Here is a 19987-nt window from a genome sequence, read left to right as displayed (position 1 = left end):
AGTCCTTAGTAAACTTTTGCAGCTGAACAGCTTAAGACCAACACCTTATAAAATTTACTATGAATGTGCTACCAGATTGAAACAAAGAAGGCTTCTGCAGAACTCTAGCCATTGAAAACAAAATTACAAGTAATAGCTTCCCAGAGGAGCTGTGAAGATTCACTTCATCTGAGACTTTGGCCTTGACCATTGGCCTGAAAGGCTGAATTGAAACCAGCAGCACTTCCCAGTCAGATCTGCTTGGTTCCTGTGAGTCCATTTTGTTCATTTAAACCTAAGATGAAAAATTAATATTAATTCATTTTAAAGATGTAGCATTTTGCAGACTTAACTGCAAGGTTACACTTTTCCACTGCCATTCACAGAAAACAGCAATATTCTTTGGAAGAACATCCTCCTTGTTCTGAATATCTAGGAAAAACAGTAACATTAGGTCTTATTTCCTTGAACAGATGCCCAGCAAGACTGTATAGGCACAAAAGTTCTAGTCTGGAAAGCTATATATCTTTAAGCAGAGGGAATTTGCATTTGGGTTAATCATTATAGTATAGTTTTCTTTTGCAAAGAGACACCTTTACCTGAGTTTTGTGGTTATTCTGGAGTGCTCTGTTCATGCAAAACATCTGGAAAACTACTTCCCTGTCTTTAAAGCCAATAATAGATTGGGGTTTATTCCATGTCAAAAAGCAGTTGATTCACGCACTAAGCATATTTAAATTTGCTTCTTTTCCAAGAAGCTGAAAACATTGCAATTTTTGATCTTCCAAAAACACAAGCACCAAAATCTCTTCTATGTGGAAATTAGGGAAAAACAAAGAAACAACACCCCATGTACACCTTCTCTCCTGTTGCAGTTTATGAATCTGAAAATGTCAATGTATCAGTGTCAACCTTGGAGGTTTCCCAACACTGAGTCACTCTAAGTTCTCATGAATATTCTTCAACAAGAAATCCCCGCTCTTGGGTAGAAAACAATCACAAACTCATTTATGATTCATTCTCAAAAGGAGAAAATAAAATAAATACATAAATAAATAAATAAAACCAGAAGAGCTCTTGTATGCTATTTAAGAGTACTTATGATCAGGAAAAGCAGACAAATTTCATGGGAAGAAAGGATGAATCATGAGAATCAGGACACAAATTTAACGGAAAAGATTGAAAAGCCAAGGGAACTAATGGCCTTCCTTCTTACCATACATTTTGCTTGGTCCATGTAACATTTCAAAACTTAACCCTTTTGGTAACCCTAATGCTTGGCCTCACTCTGAATTCTTTTAATCCTTTCTACACAGAGGAATCGTATATTCAGCTCTTACAGAGCTGCAGGGGTTTTAAGTGCAATGGAAACCAGGCACAAATTGCAACTAACTACTTTATGATTTGCTCAGCAGATGAGGGAAAAGCTGTGGATCTTGTCTAGCTGAACTTTAGTAAAGTTCTTGATATCAGTTCCCACAGCATCCTCCTGGATAAACTGATTGCCTGTGGTTTGGACAAGTGTACTCTTCTATAGGTTGAGAACTGGCTGGATTCCTGGGCCCAGAGAATGGTGATGAATGGAGTTAAATCCAGCTGGTGGCCAGTGACAAGTTGTGTTCCCCAGGGCTCAGTATTGAGGCCAGTTCTATTTGACATCTTCACAGTGATCTGAATGACAGTGTTGAGGGCACCCTCAGAAAATTTGCACTTGACACCAAGTTGGGCAGGAGTCTTGATCCACCTGAAGGTAGGAAGGCACTACAGATGGGCCTGGCCAGGCTGGCTCAATGGGTGAGGTCAGTTGTATGAATCATAGAATCGATAAGGTTGGAAAAGACCTCAAAGATCATCAAGTCCAACCTGTCACCCAAGACCTCATGACTACTAAACCATGGCACCAAGTGCCACATCCAATCCCCTCTTGAACACCTCCAGGGACGGCAACTCCACCACCTCCCTGGGCAGCACATTCCAATGGCTAACAACTCTCTCTGTGAAGAACTTTCTCCTCACCTCCAGCCTAAACTTCCCCTGGTGCAGCTTGAGACTGTGTCTTCTTGTTCTGGTGCTGATTGCCTGGGAAAAGAGACCAACCTCCTCCTGGCTACAACCTCCTTTCAGGTAATTGTGGAGAGCAATAAGCTCTCCCCTGAGCCTCCTCTTCTCCAGGCTAAACAATCCCAGCTCCCTCAGCCTCTCCTCATAGGGATTGTGCTCAAGGCCTCTCCCCAGTCTTGTTGCCCTTCACTGTACATATTCAAGAGTCTCAATGTCCTTCTTAAATTGAGGGGCCCAGAACTGGACACAGTACTCAAGGAGATTCAACAAACCCAAGTGCTGGGGCCTGCCTTTGGATCACAACAACCCCAAGGACGCTCCAGGCTTGGGGCAGAGAGGCTGGAACGCTGTCTGATTGAAGTAGACCTGGGGGTGTCAGTCAACAGCCAGCTGAAGATGAGAGAGCAGTGTGCTCAAGTGGCCAAGAAGGCCAACAGCATCCTGGCTTGTATCAGAAATTGTGTGGCCAGCAGGACTAGGGAAGGGATTGTCCCCCAGTACTTGACGCCAATGAGGCCACATCTCAAACACTGTGTTCAGTTTTGGGCCCCTCACTACAAGAAGGACACTGAGGTGCTGGAACACATTCAGTGAAGGGCAACAAAGCTCATGGAGAGTCTGGAGAACAGGTCTTGTGGGGAACAGCTGAGGGAACTGGGTTTGCTCTGTCTGAAGAAAAGGAGGCTGAGCGAAAACCTTCTCACTCTTTACAACTGTATGAAAGGAGGTTAGAGCCATGTGGATGTTGGACTTTTCTCCCACGTAACATGATGAGACAACTGGAAATAGCCTCAAGTTGCCCCAGGGGAAGTCTACACTGGATATTGGGAAATATTTCTTCATCAAAAAGGTTGCAAAGCATAGCAATAGGCTGTTCTGGGTAGTGGTGGAGTCAAAATCCCTTGAAGTACTTAAAAGATGTGGCACTCAGGGACATAATTTAGTGGTGGACTCAGCAGTATTAGGTTAATGAATGGGCTCAACCATCTCAAAAGGCCTTCTCCAAGCTGAATGATTCTATGATTCTCTTCTGGTTGTTTCATGATTCTTATAGGCACCAAAGGGGAAATACCTGTTTTCAGGGACAGTCTTGGAACTTCTTCTGTCTCATAGAAATATACACACAATAACTCCTGGAGTCTTTCTAGGTACAAAAAGCATTTATTTTACATGGGAACTATGGAAATGTTTTTGAAAACAGGCCTTTTATTTTTGGTTGTTGTTGGGTTGGGGATTTTTTCTCAAAGCACTGGAATAAGAGTGATTTTGTATAATCATGTATGGCACCATTGTGGCTTTGTTTGCTGCATAACTTCTTCATTACACAAAAACATTCACTTTTTCAATATATTTTTGTTAGGCATTTTCATTTGGTGCTTGTGCTTGATGTCCATGAACTCTGATAGCTTGTAAAGGAAATCAAACTGAAAAGGCCCCAACTTTCTATTTCATACATTTCTTTGAATGTTAAGCAACTGAATCACTAGAGGTTGAATACAAAAGCACCTTGATAGGCTCTTGCTGTATTACACCCTGGGTTTCTGTGCTTTGAAACTGCAGCTTTAACCTTTACAGGGCTGCATTATTTCTTGTTTAGCAGCTTGCCGAAGGATGAGGAACAGAGTAAAGTTAAAAGGAAAATATAATTGTAACACTAGAAAGGAGGCCTAGGAAGAATTCTGGACTCAGAATATTTGTTCTAACTCCATTTAGGTCAGACTTTTCAGTTGGCTTTTGTTATTTTTTTACTATTTTTTATTTATTCCAGGTAGTTATTTGTCAAGGCCTAACCAAAGTGTCCAGCTTCATCCAATCATTTCTGTGATGCCAACATTTGGTACGACACAAGCTCTTGGAGGTCTGCTGATTTCAGAAAGCGGTGTTTGAAGAATGGCATTCATAGTGGAAATATTTTAGCTTTTAAAATGCAGTTGCTCAGAAGACTTCTATAAATATTTATTTTTTCTGGGTTACTCAGTTTTCTAAGTGCTTAAGTACCTATCAAATAATTCTCCATCTCCAGACAAACACAGATGATAACTGAACTTCTTAAGAACAACAAACCTTTTTCCATCTTCCCATCTGAAGAGCTGTCTGGATGAGAACATCATTCAGTGAGGCTTGTGATAGCTGCCTAGATTGCAGCCAATTGCACGTGACAGCAAAGGGTTCTTCTGAAGCATTCATGGTAGCTGAATAAGTGAGAACTGCTTTTAGTTTTTATGACATTTTCTTCCTGTTCTATGCAGTTCTGACAACCAAAATTGTCAGCCCTCAGATGAAGTTTCTCAGTAAATGTGTGTCAATTTAAAGAAAATTAACTTAATTTTTAACATGCCAAGCAGTCATGGTTTCATGAACATTCACTGGAACTTTTGAAGCCTAGGTGCTCTTTATAAAATGGGCATTTTAACATTAGTCACCCGTGGAGTTGATGCTGAACATCCTGGATGTTCATCCATGCTGGAGAAGAGGAGGCTCAGGGGAGACCTTATTGCTCTCTACAACTACCTGAAGGGAGGTTGTAGACAGGTGGAGGTTGGTCTCTTTTCCCAGGCAACCAGCACCAGAACAAGAGGACATAGTCTCAAGCTGCACCAGGGGAGGTTTAAGCTGGTGGTTAGGAAAAAAATTCCACACAGAGAGAGTAATTGCCCATTGGAATGGGCTGCCCGGGGAGGTGGTAGAGTCACCATCACTGGAGGTGTTCAGGAGGAGACTTGATAGGGTGCTTGGTTGCATGGTTTAGTTGATTAGGTAGGTGTTGGATGATAGGTTGGACGCGATGATCTCGAGCATCTCTTCCAACCTGGTTTATTCTATTCTATCCCTACATGGAAACTCTGGCAGCTTCCTGTGACAAATAGTTACTGTCAACGTTGTCTGCATAAACTGTTGTAGACTGATTCATTGATCGGTTTTAAAGAAGGTAGGAGGTGAAAGAACTCTATTGCTCTTGCCTTAAAGGCTTTTGTTTTACCTTCATATTCCCAGGGATGGTAGTTACAGAGGCTGAGTGACAATTCCTTTCCTGTAGTAGCAGATTGAGCCTCCAACTAGTATGTGCCTGGTCACTGCTGAGCAGAGGCTTTAGGGATGAGGGGTTGAAGGTGGTAACAGCTGTCTGCACTGGGCTGCCTGAACCTAGTTGTAGAAGAGCTCTATCCAAAGTGAGGTTTAGCTGACTCTGCATTTGCAAAACATCCCCTCAGCTGCATTGGAGCAACCAGCAGAGCCCGTATGCCACTACAGCTGTTATGAAACACAGAGAAGTTGAAGAAACAGAAAGGAAAAACAAAATCATCTAAGGAGTTGGTTGGAAAGCTTCATGTATTTCTTGCTTTCTGCTTCTGTCTCAAAGACCTACACAGTTGCTGATCCTACTGCTTGTTCATTAAGCGGGCAAGACAGCTCTCTCCCTAGTACGGCATAATAACTGGGGCAAAAAGAATCCACATGGTCATATTGATTCTGTAGATTCTTCTAGAAGCTATCTGGAAATGAACTTGGTGGTGGGTTTTGTGTTTTTTTAATCCCTTCATGTTCTCTGTTATTTTCTCAAATGTCATTTACTTGCTTCTTTCCATCTCTCCAGTGTGATTCAGTGCCTTGCTCACTGAATGTAGATAACATAGAAAACAGCCAATTTACAGCAATTCTGGAGTGGTTTAGAGTGTTTTTTTAATGTAATTTTCTATTAGTGATTTAATTTCAGGTTTTCTAAGTGAGGGCTGGCAGGCTTATGTGAAGGAGGGATGTGAGCTCTCAGTGGATGAGCTGCTAAGATTTCAGTAGCTTTGAGCTTCCTTCCCAATGCTAGGGAGCAGTGCTTTAAAGAAAAATTGTTCCTATTCAGTTATGTTTTGCAGTCTGAACTTTAAAAAGGTAAGAAAACCTAATCAATTGTGTGTGAATTGTGAAATGTATCACTTTAGGTAAGCTTCTAATTGAAGTTGTTTTGCTGAGCATACCTTTTCTGAAGATCCTGTGTTGAGGACTTTTCTTGTCATCAAGTGGCGTGGTAGCTCAATGAACATGAGACAGAACCATTTCCAGTCAGAGAAAAACTGCTAATTGAATAAAATAGTATTAAGTATCTGCTGGTTCTTTTCTCTAATTCATTTTAAAAGCACCATAAAAATCTAGGCTATGCTACTATGTAAATATTTTCTTATTCAATAACTCCTCTGGAGGAGCTGGAATGACTACAACAGTGAGGGGAAAATTCTGAGGAAAGATCTTTTCCTGTAGACATCTGCAATGTCTTGAATTATATCCATCCCACAAGCTGACAGCTGCAAGCACCAGGCACAAAGCACTCAACAGAGCAGCATATTTAAACAGTTTACTTTGGAGGATAGGATTAATAAGTGAGTGATCATTTTCCCTTCAAATAGTAACTTGGTACTGAGGGCTCCCAAAATAGTAATTTAATACAGTTGAATGTCTTTAGAAGGTTTTATTAGCTTCTTAAGTAGTTAGAAACTGAAGAGGCAATATTCATTCACTGGAAATAAAAGCAGCAAGTACAAACCATGAAGGCAGTCATCAGTTGCTCTATGTTCAGTCTGGCCTACTGATGGAGAAAGTTTTCTGAAGACCTGAAATACTCCCAAAATGCAAGACGTTAACATGAGAAAGGTCAACAGATAACTGTTGGCCGGAACATAAACATCTGAAGCATGTTTTGATGAGGGTGACACAGGAAAGCTCTAGTTTGAGCAATAATTTCTTAGAATTTTTAAGATGTTAGCCAGACTTGCATCTCTCTCACAGAAGAAGGGGAAAATTTTTAGTTCATCACCTGACATGATGTTGGGCACTGAAAGAAGCTGCTTCTTCTCTGGAAGAAAGGGAAAAAGACCTGTCTGTTTGGTATGTTGTTAATATCCATGGCTCCTTTCCCAGCAGGGCACTGTCCCCTACCAACCTCATCTTGATTTTTTTTTTCTTTTTTCTTTTTTCCACCACCTTCAGTTTTCTTGGGGACTATATGCAAACAATGCTTAGGAAATAGGCTGTTCTTCATTTGCCGCATTTAGTTTTGCTGCTGTCCTCAGGCTTGAGATCAAATCTTGAGGTTAGAATTCAGGCACTTGTAAAGTAGACCTGATTTTCAGGATTTCTGAAACACAGTGGGCTGGAGAGGTTTGTGGTTTTTTTTTTTTTAATTCAGTCTGAAAAAGTAGATGATAACTCTACTCATTGGTCTGGTCATCATTAGTGCTGACTGCTTGGGTATTTTCCATTAGCAGTTTAAAGCTGCATTGGAACAATGTTCCAAAAAGCTTTGCATCAGCCCATCCACCAATGGTAGAGGATTCTGTCTAACTTCATGCTACCTTAAGAATAAAATAGGCCTTCCATTTCAAAACAGTAATCCTTTATGTTTTATGAATAATTGCAGTTACGACATCAGTCAATTCTTTCTTTATTCTTTCACATATCAAAAGGATTTGGATTCTGCAGGTTTGGCCTTTTTATTCTGGTTCTTGCTAAAGCAGGCTGCCAAAATGGTTGTGAGATCTATTTCCTTCCTACCTTCCCTCTTCACTGCGGCCACAAACCACCTGGGTACTTCAGAGATGCCAGATGAGAAATGGGTCCTATTAATATCAGTGGGACTTTGACTCCCATCTGACACTAAGCAGTTAAGCTTTCCTGAATTGAGATGTCTCTTCCCGCCTTCTCATGTCATGGGGACAAAATGGTGATTCCTTTCTTCCCAAGAGCATGCTTAATGATTTCTAAAGTGATTTTTCTCTTAACTTGCAAGCAATGGCACAGGTCACATCTTGAGTAAAACATAGTCATGTATGCTGCTGTCGAGAAGGTGAGAAGATTTTGAGGCTTCTACTTCTCTTTGTTTTAAAAAAGTACTTGTTTTTTATAAACCTTGTTTTTATGCTACTGAGCAGATGTCTTACTGAGAACACACAACTGGCTTTTAGCTGGTATCAGCAAGAGGAAAAACACAGTCATCTTAATGCTAACAGATTTGCCAGTATTAGAAGAAACAGATGGGTTGGAAGAGAAAAGATTAGAAGGGGGGGCAGGGTGTGTGTGTGGGGGGGGGGGGTGGATAATTGAGTCTTCCAGTCAGTAGTTAGATCAGTTCCAAAAGAGAAGAGAAAAGATCCATTGTGTATTTTGAGCTTAAAGTTTTACTTTTCTTTGATGTATAAAACATCAACTGGTTTCAGTCCCGTATCAGAACACTTACACAATAAGACAGTTTTAATTGGTCATTTCAGTTTCAATTGGCTAGAATCGTGATGTTAATTGAATTGTTTTCCCTTTGCAGGGACCTCAGGGGCCTCCAGGACAAAAGGTATAGTATGAACAACAATGCTGTGAAAGTGATTATTCCTTCAGGTGCCAAATTGCTAGCAGAATGAGTAAATGGAATTAGCTACTGCACACTGCAATGAATCAGTTAGTTTAGGCTCTGAATTTTGTTTTTGCAAAATGCAGGAGTACAAGGTGAGACATCAGATTTCTCATTTCCCCCATCATAGGAAGTTCAAGCAATGCAGAGCAGACTGTTTCCAATCTGTCTGCTTAACTTGCAGGTGAAAAGGTCACTATAATTTTCTTATTCATGCACTAGTACAACTAGGAAACCAAGGTTAAAATGTTGTGGAAGGTGGGGAGATAGAGTTTCTGATTAAATGCATGTCCTTACTCAAGTAGATCAGTGCCATATGACTAAAAAAAAACCTGACCAGCATAAACAAAGGACATAGGTGTTGCTGATAAATGGAGTTTGCATGGCAGTGTTCAGGTGGTCTGATGGTGTCTTCCTGTTCTTTCAGTAACCCAAGACCTGACTTCCTGAGTATGCTTTCAGTGTTATTTATGCTCATTAGAGCTGACTGCCTCAGTTTGATGGAGTGAGTTTAGGATTTATGGAATGACACCATTAAAGCAGTCCTAGATATATCTTCAATAACAGCTAGTAAGTGGCATTTTACCAGCATCTCACCTACACACCACCAAGGCGAGCAATTTTCTAGTTGATTTCAAAAGATGAAAACGTTGTGTGAAAAAGGAAAGAAATATATTAACCTGTGAGAAGGATGCCACCTCTAGTTTTTCTCTTCTCAGGTAATACTCTTGAAGGTAAACATCTGTTCAAATGTAAGTTCCTGAACAAAAGAAAGTAAAAAACTGCTAGCATGCAAAGATGTAATCCCAAACTATAAATTGATGGAATTTTGTCAGCTGCGAACCATACAGAGCTTGTAAGCTGGAGGAGAGAACTACCTTTCATGTTAAGCAACACAAGAATGCGGCATTGTAAACCTGCAAAGATGTCTAAGTTGCCTTTATAACATTATACCTTAAGATTTGAGGAGAAGGATATTTTATTTGTACAGCATCAACAAGACCCATAAGCTTTCAAATATCTGATAAACTTCAGCTATAGAAGACTCACTGAGAGAAGCAATTGGTATAAAGAGGATAGTTTCTTGAGGATGATGGTTTAAAGCCCCCTGACCATTGTCCCAGTCTCTTGACCTTTTTTGTTTTGTTTTTTAGTGTGCCAACCTTTCAAATAGCAGTCATGGGTGTGTATGCTGTTGGGGTGTTTATAAATGAAAGACAAAAAAAATCTGCTTTCAGTTTCCTTGCTGAGCTTTTTATTATTGCAGAAGAGGAGAATGCTGTGCAAGCACCTGCAGTTTTCCTGCTTTCCTCATGCCTCAGGTTTTCACTAACCATCAGTACCAGCAGTCACACAAGTTCCTTCAGAAAAATTGCCCATCATGGAGAAACTTATAGAGTGGGAGCTTTGTGAAAAGATCACTGTAATGTCACAAGTCAATATTAATGTTTTGCTTTCCTTCTTTGTCTACTCCTTGTGTTTGGCTTTTACATTTTTATTAGAGTAATACTGATGGAATTTCAAGGAGTAATTTGCACCATCAATTGTGGCGGATTATCTCTTAAAAGCCTTAGATCAGCACCACCTGCTACTGAGCTTGAAGCATCTGTCTTGAAGTGCAAGGGGGAAGGTGCAGGTGCTGTGTTTGATTGTGTGGGATCAGTCTGAAAATTTATTCACAGCATTAAATGGAATTTCATTTTTAACTGCTGCATTTCTTGGGAAGCATCCACAACATTACAGGGCAACCATCAACCTGGAACGCTTGTTTCTAGAAGAGGCCATACAGTGCGACAATCATTAAAATGCACAACATGGGAACTTGTCTAATTGGTGTCAAATCTCAACTGAAAAGAGAGCTCAGCTTGGAGGGAAAAATGGTTTTTTTCCAGAATTTATTGCAATTACAATAAGCAAACATTCACCATCATTTCTAAGTACTGTATTAAGAGATGAAAGGTTTCATGACCTGTTTAATTTGCTAAACATCAGCATCTGTTTCCCACCAGGGCTCTGTTGGAGTGCCTGGTGTTCCAGGGAGAGACGGACAAGTGGTGAGTTCACTGACTTTGTCAGCACTGCCATTATTTATGTAGTTGATTAAAGCTACTCAGGGCTTGTTCACATGAGCAATATGCAAACTTAGATTCAGAACTGTAGTTTCAATTTGGCTTCATGGAAAAGACTGTACAGTCCAATTTGTGCTCTGAAGTAGCTTTTGCTAGTTTTACTTCAACAAGCAACAAACCTAATTGATTAAGGTGAAGTTTGGCCAGAGTTCATGATGACTGGTAAGTTCCTGAAAGAAATGAGTATTACTGATGTGCAACTCTAGACAATGTATTTACAAAGTTTTAGACTCTTTGTGTTGATACTGGGCATTTATACAATGTCAATACATTGTTAATGCAACCTACAAATACAGAATAAAAAGATACTGGAAACATAGATAGAGAATAATGTGAAAGAGAAGAGGAAGAGGAGGCTGAATGAAGACCTCTTTCCTCTCTACAACTACCTAAAAGGAGGTTGTAGTAATGTGGGGGTTGGTCTCTTCTTCCTAGCATCAAGTGATAGAACAAGAGGAGATGGCCTCAAATTTTACCAGAAGATGTTTGGTTTATATATTAGAAACTGAAAGAGTGTTCAGGCATTGGAACAGAATGCCCAGAAAGGTAGTGGAGTCACCATCCCTGGAGGTGTTCAAGAAACGTGTGGACATGGCACTTTGGGACATGGTTTAAAGACCATGGTGGTGTTAGGTCGAAGGCTGGACTCGGTGGTCTTAGAGGTTCTTTCCAACTTAAGAAGTTCTATGATTCTGTGATTGAAGTTGAGTACAAAAGTGCAGAGAAATAAATCAAACAGATGTATTCTTGAACACCACCAGAAAGAAACAGTAACTCAGGCAAGCCAGTGTCATCTTGCAGTGCCATCACCAAGTTAACTCATAGTTCAGAACAGCCCACCATAAGGAGGGGTCACAGTCAAGCAGCAGGATTTCACAGCATTGCTAAGGTTTGTTGGCAAATCTAGGTAGTAGGTTTTAAATAATACCCCTCCCTGACTGTAAAGAGTATTATCCATCTGTTGTTCTCACAGGCACTAACCTTCCAAGTGAACTTCAAAGGCACCTGCAGTGAATACCAAAAGAAAAATGTGGGATTTAGGTTGTTTGCTGTGTTTAAGCAGCAAGCAATGGTAGTGTAAAACAGTTATTTGCAATCCTTTAGTCTGCCTTCCTCCCCAAAAGCTCTAGGAATAAAACTAATAAGGTGTTTCAAATAATTTCATTTCAATCCCTCTTTCCTAACAAAAAGGATGTATTGTTTCTAATAGCATAATATCCAGTATTACAACTGTGTCTTGACTGTGGTTATAAGAAATTATGTAGCAATCAGTTATGTCAATTCAGTGATAATGCTAGGACCCTAGTTTTTGAATAGAGTATTATCATAGAATGATAGAGCTGTCAAGATTGGAAGAGACTTTTGAGATCATCTAGTCCAACCACTTCTACACATTGGCCACAACAACCCCATGCAGTGCTGCAGGCTGGGGTCAGAGTGACTGGACAGATGCCAGGCAGAAAGGGACCTGGGGGTACTGGTCGCTAGTAGGCTGAACATGAGCCAGCAGTGTGCCCAGGTGGCCAAGAAGGCCAATGGCATCCTGGCCTGGATCAGGAACAGTGTGGCCAGCAGAAGCAGGGAAATCATTCTGCCCCTGTACTCAGCACTGGTTAGGCCACACCTTGAGTCCTGTGTCCAGTTCTGGGCCTCTCAGTTTAGGCAAGATGTTGACTTGCTTGAAGGTGTCCAGAGGAGGGCAACAAAGCTGCTGAGAGGTTTGGAGCACAAGCCCTTTGAGGAGAGGCTGGGATTGCTTAGCCTGGAGAAGAGGGGGCTCAGGGGAGATCTTATTGCTCTCTACAACTCCCTGAAGGGAGATTGTAGACAGGTGGGGGTTGGTCTCTTTTCCCAGGTAACCAGCACCATGACAAGAGGACACAGTCTCAAGCTGTGCCAAGGGAGGTTTAGGCTGGATGTTAGGAAGATATTCTTCATAGAGAGTGATTGTCCATTGGAATGTGCTGCCCGGGGAGGTGGTGGAGTCACCATCCCTGGAGGTGTTCAAGAGGGGATTGGATGTGGCTCTTGGTGCCATGGTTTAGTAGTCATGAGGTGTTAGGTGACAGGTTGGACTTGATGATCTTTGAGGTCTCTTCCAACCTTATTGATTCTATGATTAAATAAAGTTAAACTGAAGCAGTATTTGTCTAAAGTTACGAAATATAGTCCAACCCAAGACTCCCATGATAATATTTTCCTACCAAAGGGTCCATTCTTATACTTTCTATGAAAAAAACCAGATTCTCATGCAGTGTGACACAGAAGATACTGCAAAATGAAGACCAGAGCAGTAATTTTAAGAGCTATGCTGTGCTGTGAGCTGTCTGCTGGCACTCCTGTTTTTTCTCATACAGATTCATGTTGATTTGCAGAATAGTTGAACTCAAGCTGAATGTGTGATGCAAGTCATTCCCTTTTTAAAATGTACATAGTAGAAAAGCTTTACAAAAGCCTCACTGTCTTGGTTGCCTTTTAATCTATGAGCCTGCTCTGTCAAACAGCAGCATGTGCAGTGCACTAAGTTCCAAGTTAATATTTTTTCTTACTTTAAAAGGCAGTTAGTGTTAAGCTCTGTGCTTAAAATTAAGTGTGTGTGTGAATGCTTTCCTCATCTGGACAATGAAATATTTTTCAGCTGATGAATGCCAGCAATGAATTATCTTTGCTGTCCCCTTAAGCAGTGGAATAATGCAGAGTGAGGTCAGCTCCATCTTACACATCTCTCTGTAATTTTTCTTCTCCTTTCCCTTTGCCACTTTAATTAAAATAGTGGATTATGGGAGACGATTGACAAGTCTGGCCAATAGGTCTAGTAATGAGGTCATAAATTCTGAATGCATTTAGACAAATTTTCTAATCCCTTAACTTATGAACCACTTCTCTTAGACTATCTCTAGACATTAGAGTAAGTGTAATTTTACATGACCCACATGTTTTTGCGGGACTGTTGAGCAGTAGATTTTTTTTTCCTTCCATGAAGAGTAGTAGCAAAATAATTGCCATAAAAACTTAACTTTCTTTGGTTGGTTGGTTTTTAGACCAAATTTCATGAAACATTACAGATAGTCTTGCAAGAGTGCTTACATTCTTTGCTTATTCCTGCATTTGGGAAACTATGGTCACACTCTGCTTATCTTGTTGAGAACAGCAGCTGGAAAGGAGCTGCCCAGTAACACCTACAACTGAGTTGTTGGGATGGACAGAAAACTTCTGAGAGAGCAAGGAGGTTCTTTCTGAGTGCTCCCCTTGCAGACTGTTGTGCAATCCACCTGCAGCAGGTTGCTTCACAGCAAGATGCTATGGGAGATAGCCTTCACTTCCTTCACACCTCAGGTACTCAAATAGCATGAGAAAGGACTATACCTGCATGGAGAATATGAGGATGCAGTGATCTTGGGATATCAGATCCCTACATTAATCATGTTGAAATGGCCTCAAAGAGATTCTTGAAAAGTTCAGCTGTGCAAATATAGAGCACCTATTCTGGTATTTGCTAAGTGGTATTGATATAAGGACTCCTAGTGACAGCAGCAGCAACACAAGGAGAAAAAGGGAGGTCCTCTAAGCAAGGATTGCACTTGCCCTGAGGCAAGGAGGCCAGTTTCTGGAGTCTGTGCAACAAGCTCTCTAAATAAGAGTTTGCCCTTTATACTTCCATGGAATGCCTTTTCTCACGTGGTACTTGCTATTTGGGGGTTTTTGTAAGGGTTTATTGCAAACAGAGTGTGTGGCCAGGCTAAATCACTTTGTTTCAAATTGCTTCAGTAGTCTGACATTAGCAATCTGATAAATCTCAGAAGAGCTTCCCTTCTTGATCAGTTGCCTTCAAGTCTGGCTGTGTGCTGTCCTTATTGCTTTCTTCAAATTTCGTTTTTACTTCAATTTGCATGAACTTCCCCATCAGCATGTACTATGTAGGGGACACATTTTGAAAGTAGTATTATCAAATCTCTTTAGAGAAACGAGAGAGGGTATGCATGTGCTAGCATTTTTTTTTTTTCAAATAAAGTGCATAAAAGCAGGAACAATCATTAAATGTAGTTCACAAACCCTCAGACAGGTTTGTAGGCCAGCTGAGTCTTGTCGAAGACTCTTTCCACTTAATTTCAGGTAGTGAGTGGGCCAGGAGAGATTTCCAGTCCTTAAACAAACAATTTTAAGTTACTCCTGAGGGAGGTGAAAAGAAAGTTGAAAGCTGGTAATTCAACCCTGGTTTGAAATGGAAATCACAGTAACATGTCTGAGAAATCACTTTTCCCCCTTCTCTCCTCATTTATGTATTTTAGAGTAAAATTAGGCTGGATTAGACTTTGGGGCCTCTTGTGTTTCCTTATCCCTAAAATTGATTATATTCTAATGACTGAAAAATATAGCAATACTGGCAGCCTTTCCTCTCAGGCTGAGGTGGGTATCAACCACCTGGAGTAGACAGAGTTATGCATCTCAACCAAACTAAAACTGTTTCAGAGCAGCAGCCTCCAGGCTGTTTTTCTCTATACAAACAAGAAAAGCTGGGGCCTCTAGCCACGTTATTTTTAGCTGATTAATCCTAGATGTGAAGGTATATGCCTCCAGGGCACGGAGCACTCCAGTAAGGAGAAGCACTCTTTCAACTGCTGTGACTCCTTTGATATGGACTCTGGTGGGTGATACATTTTCAGACCTGTCCTGAAGCAGTTTTTATGAGTCCGTATTGACAGATTTTTCTCATATTAGCAGCAGAGCCCACACAGTGCTCTACACATTTAAATGCTCAGCAAATTCAGAATCACTTCAGTGTGAACATTAAGACTCCTATTACCACAAGACTATTCAAGGGTTTTACTACACTTATTTATTGAGCAGGGCATTGAAGGAGGTTCTTTGCCCAAATACAGGAAAAAGATACGGTCTTTCAGTGCTAAAAGACTTGAACCAAGGTGTTCTTGTGTGCTGTGAAAATCATAGAATCACCTGGGTTGGAAAGGTCATCTTGTCCAACACCACTGCAGTAAGCAAGGACATCCTCAACTAGATCAGGTCACCCAGAGCCTTATCGAGCCTCTCCTTGAATATCTCCAGGGATGAGGCCTCAACCACCTCCCTGGGCAACCTGTTCCAGTACTCAACCACCCTCATTGTAAAGAACTTGTTCCTAACATCCTACCTAAATCTACTTGTTTCATGCCATTGCCCCTCATCCTATCACTACAGGCCTTTGTAAGCAGTCTCTTGCAGGCCTCCTTCAGGTACTGGAAGGTAGTGATTAGGTCTCCCTGGAGCCTTCTCTTCTCCAGGCTGAACAGCCCCAGCTTCCTCAGCCTGTTCTTGTAGTAGAGGTGCTTCAGCCCCATGGTCATTCTTGTGGCCCTCCTCTGGACCCATCCCATCAGGCCCATGACCTTCCTATATTGAGGGCTCTAGAGCAGAACATCCTTTCTGATTATTCTTTGAATTACTTGGAACTCCTGAATGTAATGGCAGAGTTGGGTGTGTTCTTGGCATTCCTTGGGAGGAATCTTAACAACTGGTCAAACACCTGAAGGGAAGGTGAGAGGAGGATGAGCCAAGTGCTTTTCAGTGGTGCCTAGTGACAGGATCAGAGTCACTGGGCACAAATTGAAACACAGGAGGTTCCCTCTGAACAGAAGGAAACACTTTTTTAACTGTGAGTATGACTGAGCACTGATGCATGTTGCCCAGGGAGGCTGTAGAGTCTCCATGTTTGAAGGTCTGGACAGTGCTATCTGGACATGGTCCTGGGCATGTCGCTGTAGGTGACTATGCTTGAGAAGGGACAGCTGAACAAGATGGTCTCCAGAGGTACCTTTTAACCACAACTATTCAGTGATTCTGTGTAAGGGGAAAACCAAAACTGCAACATGCAATCTCTATTTGAAAGCTAGATGATGGTCAGAAGAAACCAGTTTCTACAGCCTAACACCTTTTCTGTGTTAAGTGCTGTTAAAAAGAGACTGCAGTGCAAGTAAGGAAGGGCATTAGCCATGGCCAGCTGAATGTAAACAAGTATGTGAGATTAAGGATCTAGTTTTGTAGTTTGGTTTTGTTTTGTTGTGTTTTTTTAATTGTTGAATGTCTAGGTTTCCCTTGCATGCATCACTCCTTGAACAGCAGCATAACCATCTTCAGCTTTTTAAAGGACAGTTATACTTTTTGTTCATCTCCAAAACCCCAACCTGTGAGGCTGAAGCATGCTTGTACAGCAATTTGCACTCTACTTTTAGTATGTGCTTTGACTCATAAACAAATGGAAGGAAAGTGGTGAGACACTGGAACAGGAGCTGGTAGAAACCCCATCCCTGGAGGTTTTTAAGACCAAGCTGGATGAGACTCCAAGCAACATGATCTACTGTGAGGTATCCCTGCCCATGGCAGGAGGGGTTGGAACTAGATTATCCTTGAGGTTTCTTCCAACCCAGACAATTCTGTGATTCTAAGTAATTAACTATAGTTTGTAACAGAAGTATTTTAAATTATTTTCATGTCAAGAAGCAAAATCATCTTTTGGGACCAATATTCCTAACACAACACAGTATTTTACTACATAGTAATGGAAGAGCTACCAGTCTACTCATTTTCTAAATGTTAGCTGCAGTTTTGCTTCATGAGTGCTTAGGGAATTTCCTAATTGATGGGAGGTCTGTCAAGGCTTTGTTTGCTTTCTCAGTTGGTTGGGGGTGGGATATTGGTCAGGGGTTTTTTTGGGGGGGTTGGGGTGTTTTGTTTGGTTTTTATTGATTGGTTGGAGAGAGCTGGTGTTTTGTATTTTTGTTTCCTTGGGGTTTTTTTTTATGTTAGACTTTAAAGGAATTGTTAAAATACCTACACATAAAGCCAGACTACCATGCTTACAAGACATGCAGCATGAAAAAGAGAGGCTCACTGACACGAAACTGATTTTGCTGTGAACTGTGAACATCCACCAGGGGTAGGATATAGAGTTGCTTATGTTCTGTACATTTTTATTTCACCATTTTACTCTCTGATTCCTTGTATGGAGAAGAAAGGAGGGTTCTGAAATAGGGAATAGAATGTTATAGGTATGACAGAAAATTATTTTAGCCCCTGCTCTTCAGACATAATAAACAGAAAGATAATAATTTCAAAAGTATGAAGCCACAAGGTCATTTCTGTCCTGTCTTTCCATGACTGCTTTCAATCTTTCACATTCCCAGAGCTAATTTCTGCCTTTCACTAGTACTAGAACAGTGCCCAAAGTGTAACATTGGCCATAGGAAAGTGGCCTATAGGTCAGAAATGTGACTGTTGGTGTGAACAGGGATTTAATGTGACTACATGACAGCCTGAGCTTCTCACTTTTTTACAATGGAAATAAGATAATTCTAAGATAATTCTTTTGTCCCCTTTTTGCAGTCTCCTTTTCGTCACAGTAGTAGCTCTCTGCATTCATAGCACTGATATGTAAACCTGGGAGGAAAGTGCAAGCTGGGGTGTCAACCCTTTGATCAGAGATTTAAACCCCTGAAAATGCCAGCCGACAGCAGCTGCTTTAAAATGAAGGGAACAGAAAGAAACTTGTTTGTGGTGTGGGGATGAGGAGAAACAAGTGCATATTCATTGGTCCCTTCTGCTTCATTTTGTCAACTGGCAGTTTTCTTCAAGTGCCTTTCAGGTCAATCCTTTTTAGGACACTTTTGCCTAATCTCCAACAGCTTCAAATCCTGACTACTCATGTATCAAATGCCTGTGCTACTCCTTCAGCCTTAGAGCTACTGTAGTACAAAGGAGTCTTGACAAAGGGCTGACTCCAGTGGCTATTTAACTCCCTGTGAGCTTAATGCTACCTAACACATTTCTCTACCTTGGAAAATGCCTCACTGGAGTTTTGGTAGAACATCCATGGTTTTGTTTTACATTTTTAAATAGTCCAGATGTTGATGAAATTGAAATAGAATCATAGATTTGTTTCAAGTGGAAAAGTCCTCTAAGTCCAACAATCAAGCTAACATCACCATGACCAATAAACTATGTCCCAGAGTACCATGTCTACACAGTTTTTGGACACCTCCAGGGATGGTGCCTCCATCACCTCCCTAGGCAGCATGTCCCAGTGCCTAACGACTCTTTCATTAAAGAATTTTTTTCATAACATCCAGCCTAAAGCTTTCCTGGTGCACCTTGAGGCCATTTCCTCCTTTCTATCACTTGATACTAGGGAGAAGAGACTAATATAAAGGAAAAAACTTTTCCACAGTGAACCCTGGAACAGGCTGCCAGGAGAGGTTATGGAGTCTCCTTCTCTGGAGATATTCAAAACCCATCTGAATGTGTTCCTGTGTAACCTACTCTACTGATCCTGCTCTGGTAGGGTGTTAGACTAGATGATCCTTTGAGGTCCCTTCCAACCCCTAACATTCTTTGATTCTGCGTGATTCTGTGATCTCCACCTCACTCCAACCTTCTTCTAGGTAGTTGTAGAGAGCAATAAGGTCACTCCTCAGGCTCCTTTTCTCCTGTTGATGACCCCATTTAGAATATAGAGTAGAACTTGCTTTTGTGGAGAATCAGAGTTTATATATCTGTGATCAGAATATGACTGTGAAAATAAGAAAATTCCTGTCTTAATGAAAGGTTTTTATGGAGGACTGGGAGATGCTTGTTGTGTTTGGAACAAGCCTTTGTCTTAACTCCTCTGTAACTTCTGAGTAAAGTGTTGGTTCATTATGTCTGCTAACTTTGAAGACAGTATGAAAATTGTCCACTGAGCTTCTGATATGAACATCCTGATGGAAAGGTCTGTTTCCAATTACTATGACTGTTATAATATTTGCCATATTTACACAGCAAAGGGCTTATGGAAGGACCTCAGTACAGATTTTTCCAGATCTTTTTTTGGATGTTGTTTGCATGTGTTTTGCAACCTCAAAAGTGCAACACAGCTGTGTACATGAGGGCTACCAAAGATAGGTATTTCTTCTCAAAGTGGGACATACTCCTGCAGGTTTTACATAAATTTGGAGGTGTCTTTAGGATGTTTTCTGCTTTGTTATTTGTTGCTATTTTCTGATTTACTATTTGTCGTGTGTGTGGATTTGGGGATTTTGTTTCTAAATTTGAGAAGACAAGAAAAAAGTTTGCAGAAAGTTAGTTGTTTATTGACCCCTGAAAATTATTTATGACTCTTTGAACAGTTGAAGGGCATGCATACTACCCATTAAACATGCCTACAATTTGGAATATTGATGCAATGCTGAAAATTTTAAAATCTTTTAAATTTATTCTTCGGCCGGTGCTATAAGAGTATGAAAAATGGACAAGGAAGGTATATTAATAAATAAGTAAATTAATAGGATGTCTGTCCTTCCAAACTCTTCCATTTCTGGAAGGGGTCCTTCCAATTTTTCTTCATTATCTGCCTTCCATGTGTCACCAGGAGCACAAATGTCAAAATCATTTCACATCAGCT

At 40.8% G+C, this 19987-nt stretch overlaps 1 protein-coding gene across 1 annotated transcript in view; it reads left to right on the top strand.

Moving 5' to 3' along the window:
* The window catches only part of COL25A1 (collagen type XXV alpha 1 chain), a 343017-nt gene that overhangs the window by 258488 nt on the left and 64542 nt on the right, over positions 1-19987 (top strand). Inside the window, exons 11-12 of the mRNA XM_054161728.1 lie at positions 8345-8371; positions 10438-10482. Coding sequence (XP_054017703.1) covers positions 8345-8371; positions 10438-10482 — 72 coding nt within the window. The remainder of the gene's footprint in view (positions 1-8344; positions 8372-10437; positions 10483-19987) is intronic.

Source organism: Dryobates pubescens, chromosome 1, assembly GCF_014839835.1.
Source record: "Dryobates pubescens isolate bDryPub1 chromosome 1, bDryPub1.pri, whole genome shotgun sequence".
In the NCBI taxonomy this organism is placed as follows: Eukaryota; Metazoa; Chordata; class Aves; order Piciformes; family Picidae; genus Dryobates; species Dryobates pubescens.
The sequence above is the reverse complement of the archived record's forward strand: the minus strand, read 5'-3'. Positions and strand labels throughout refer to the sequence as shown.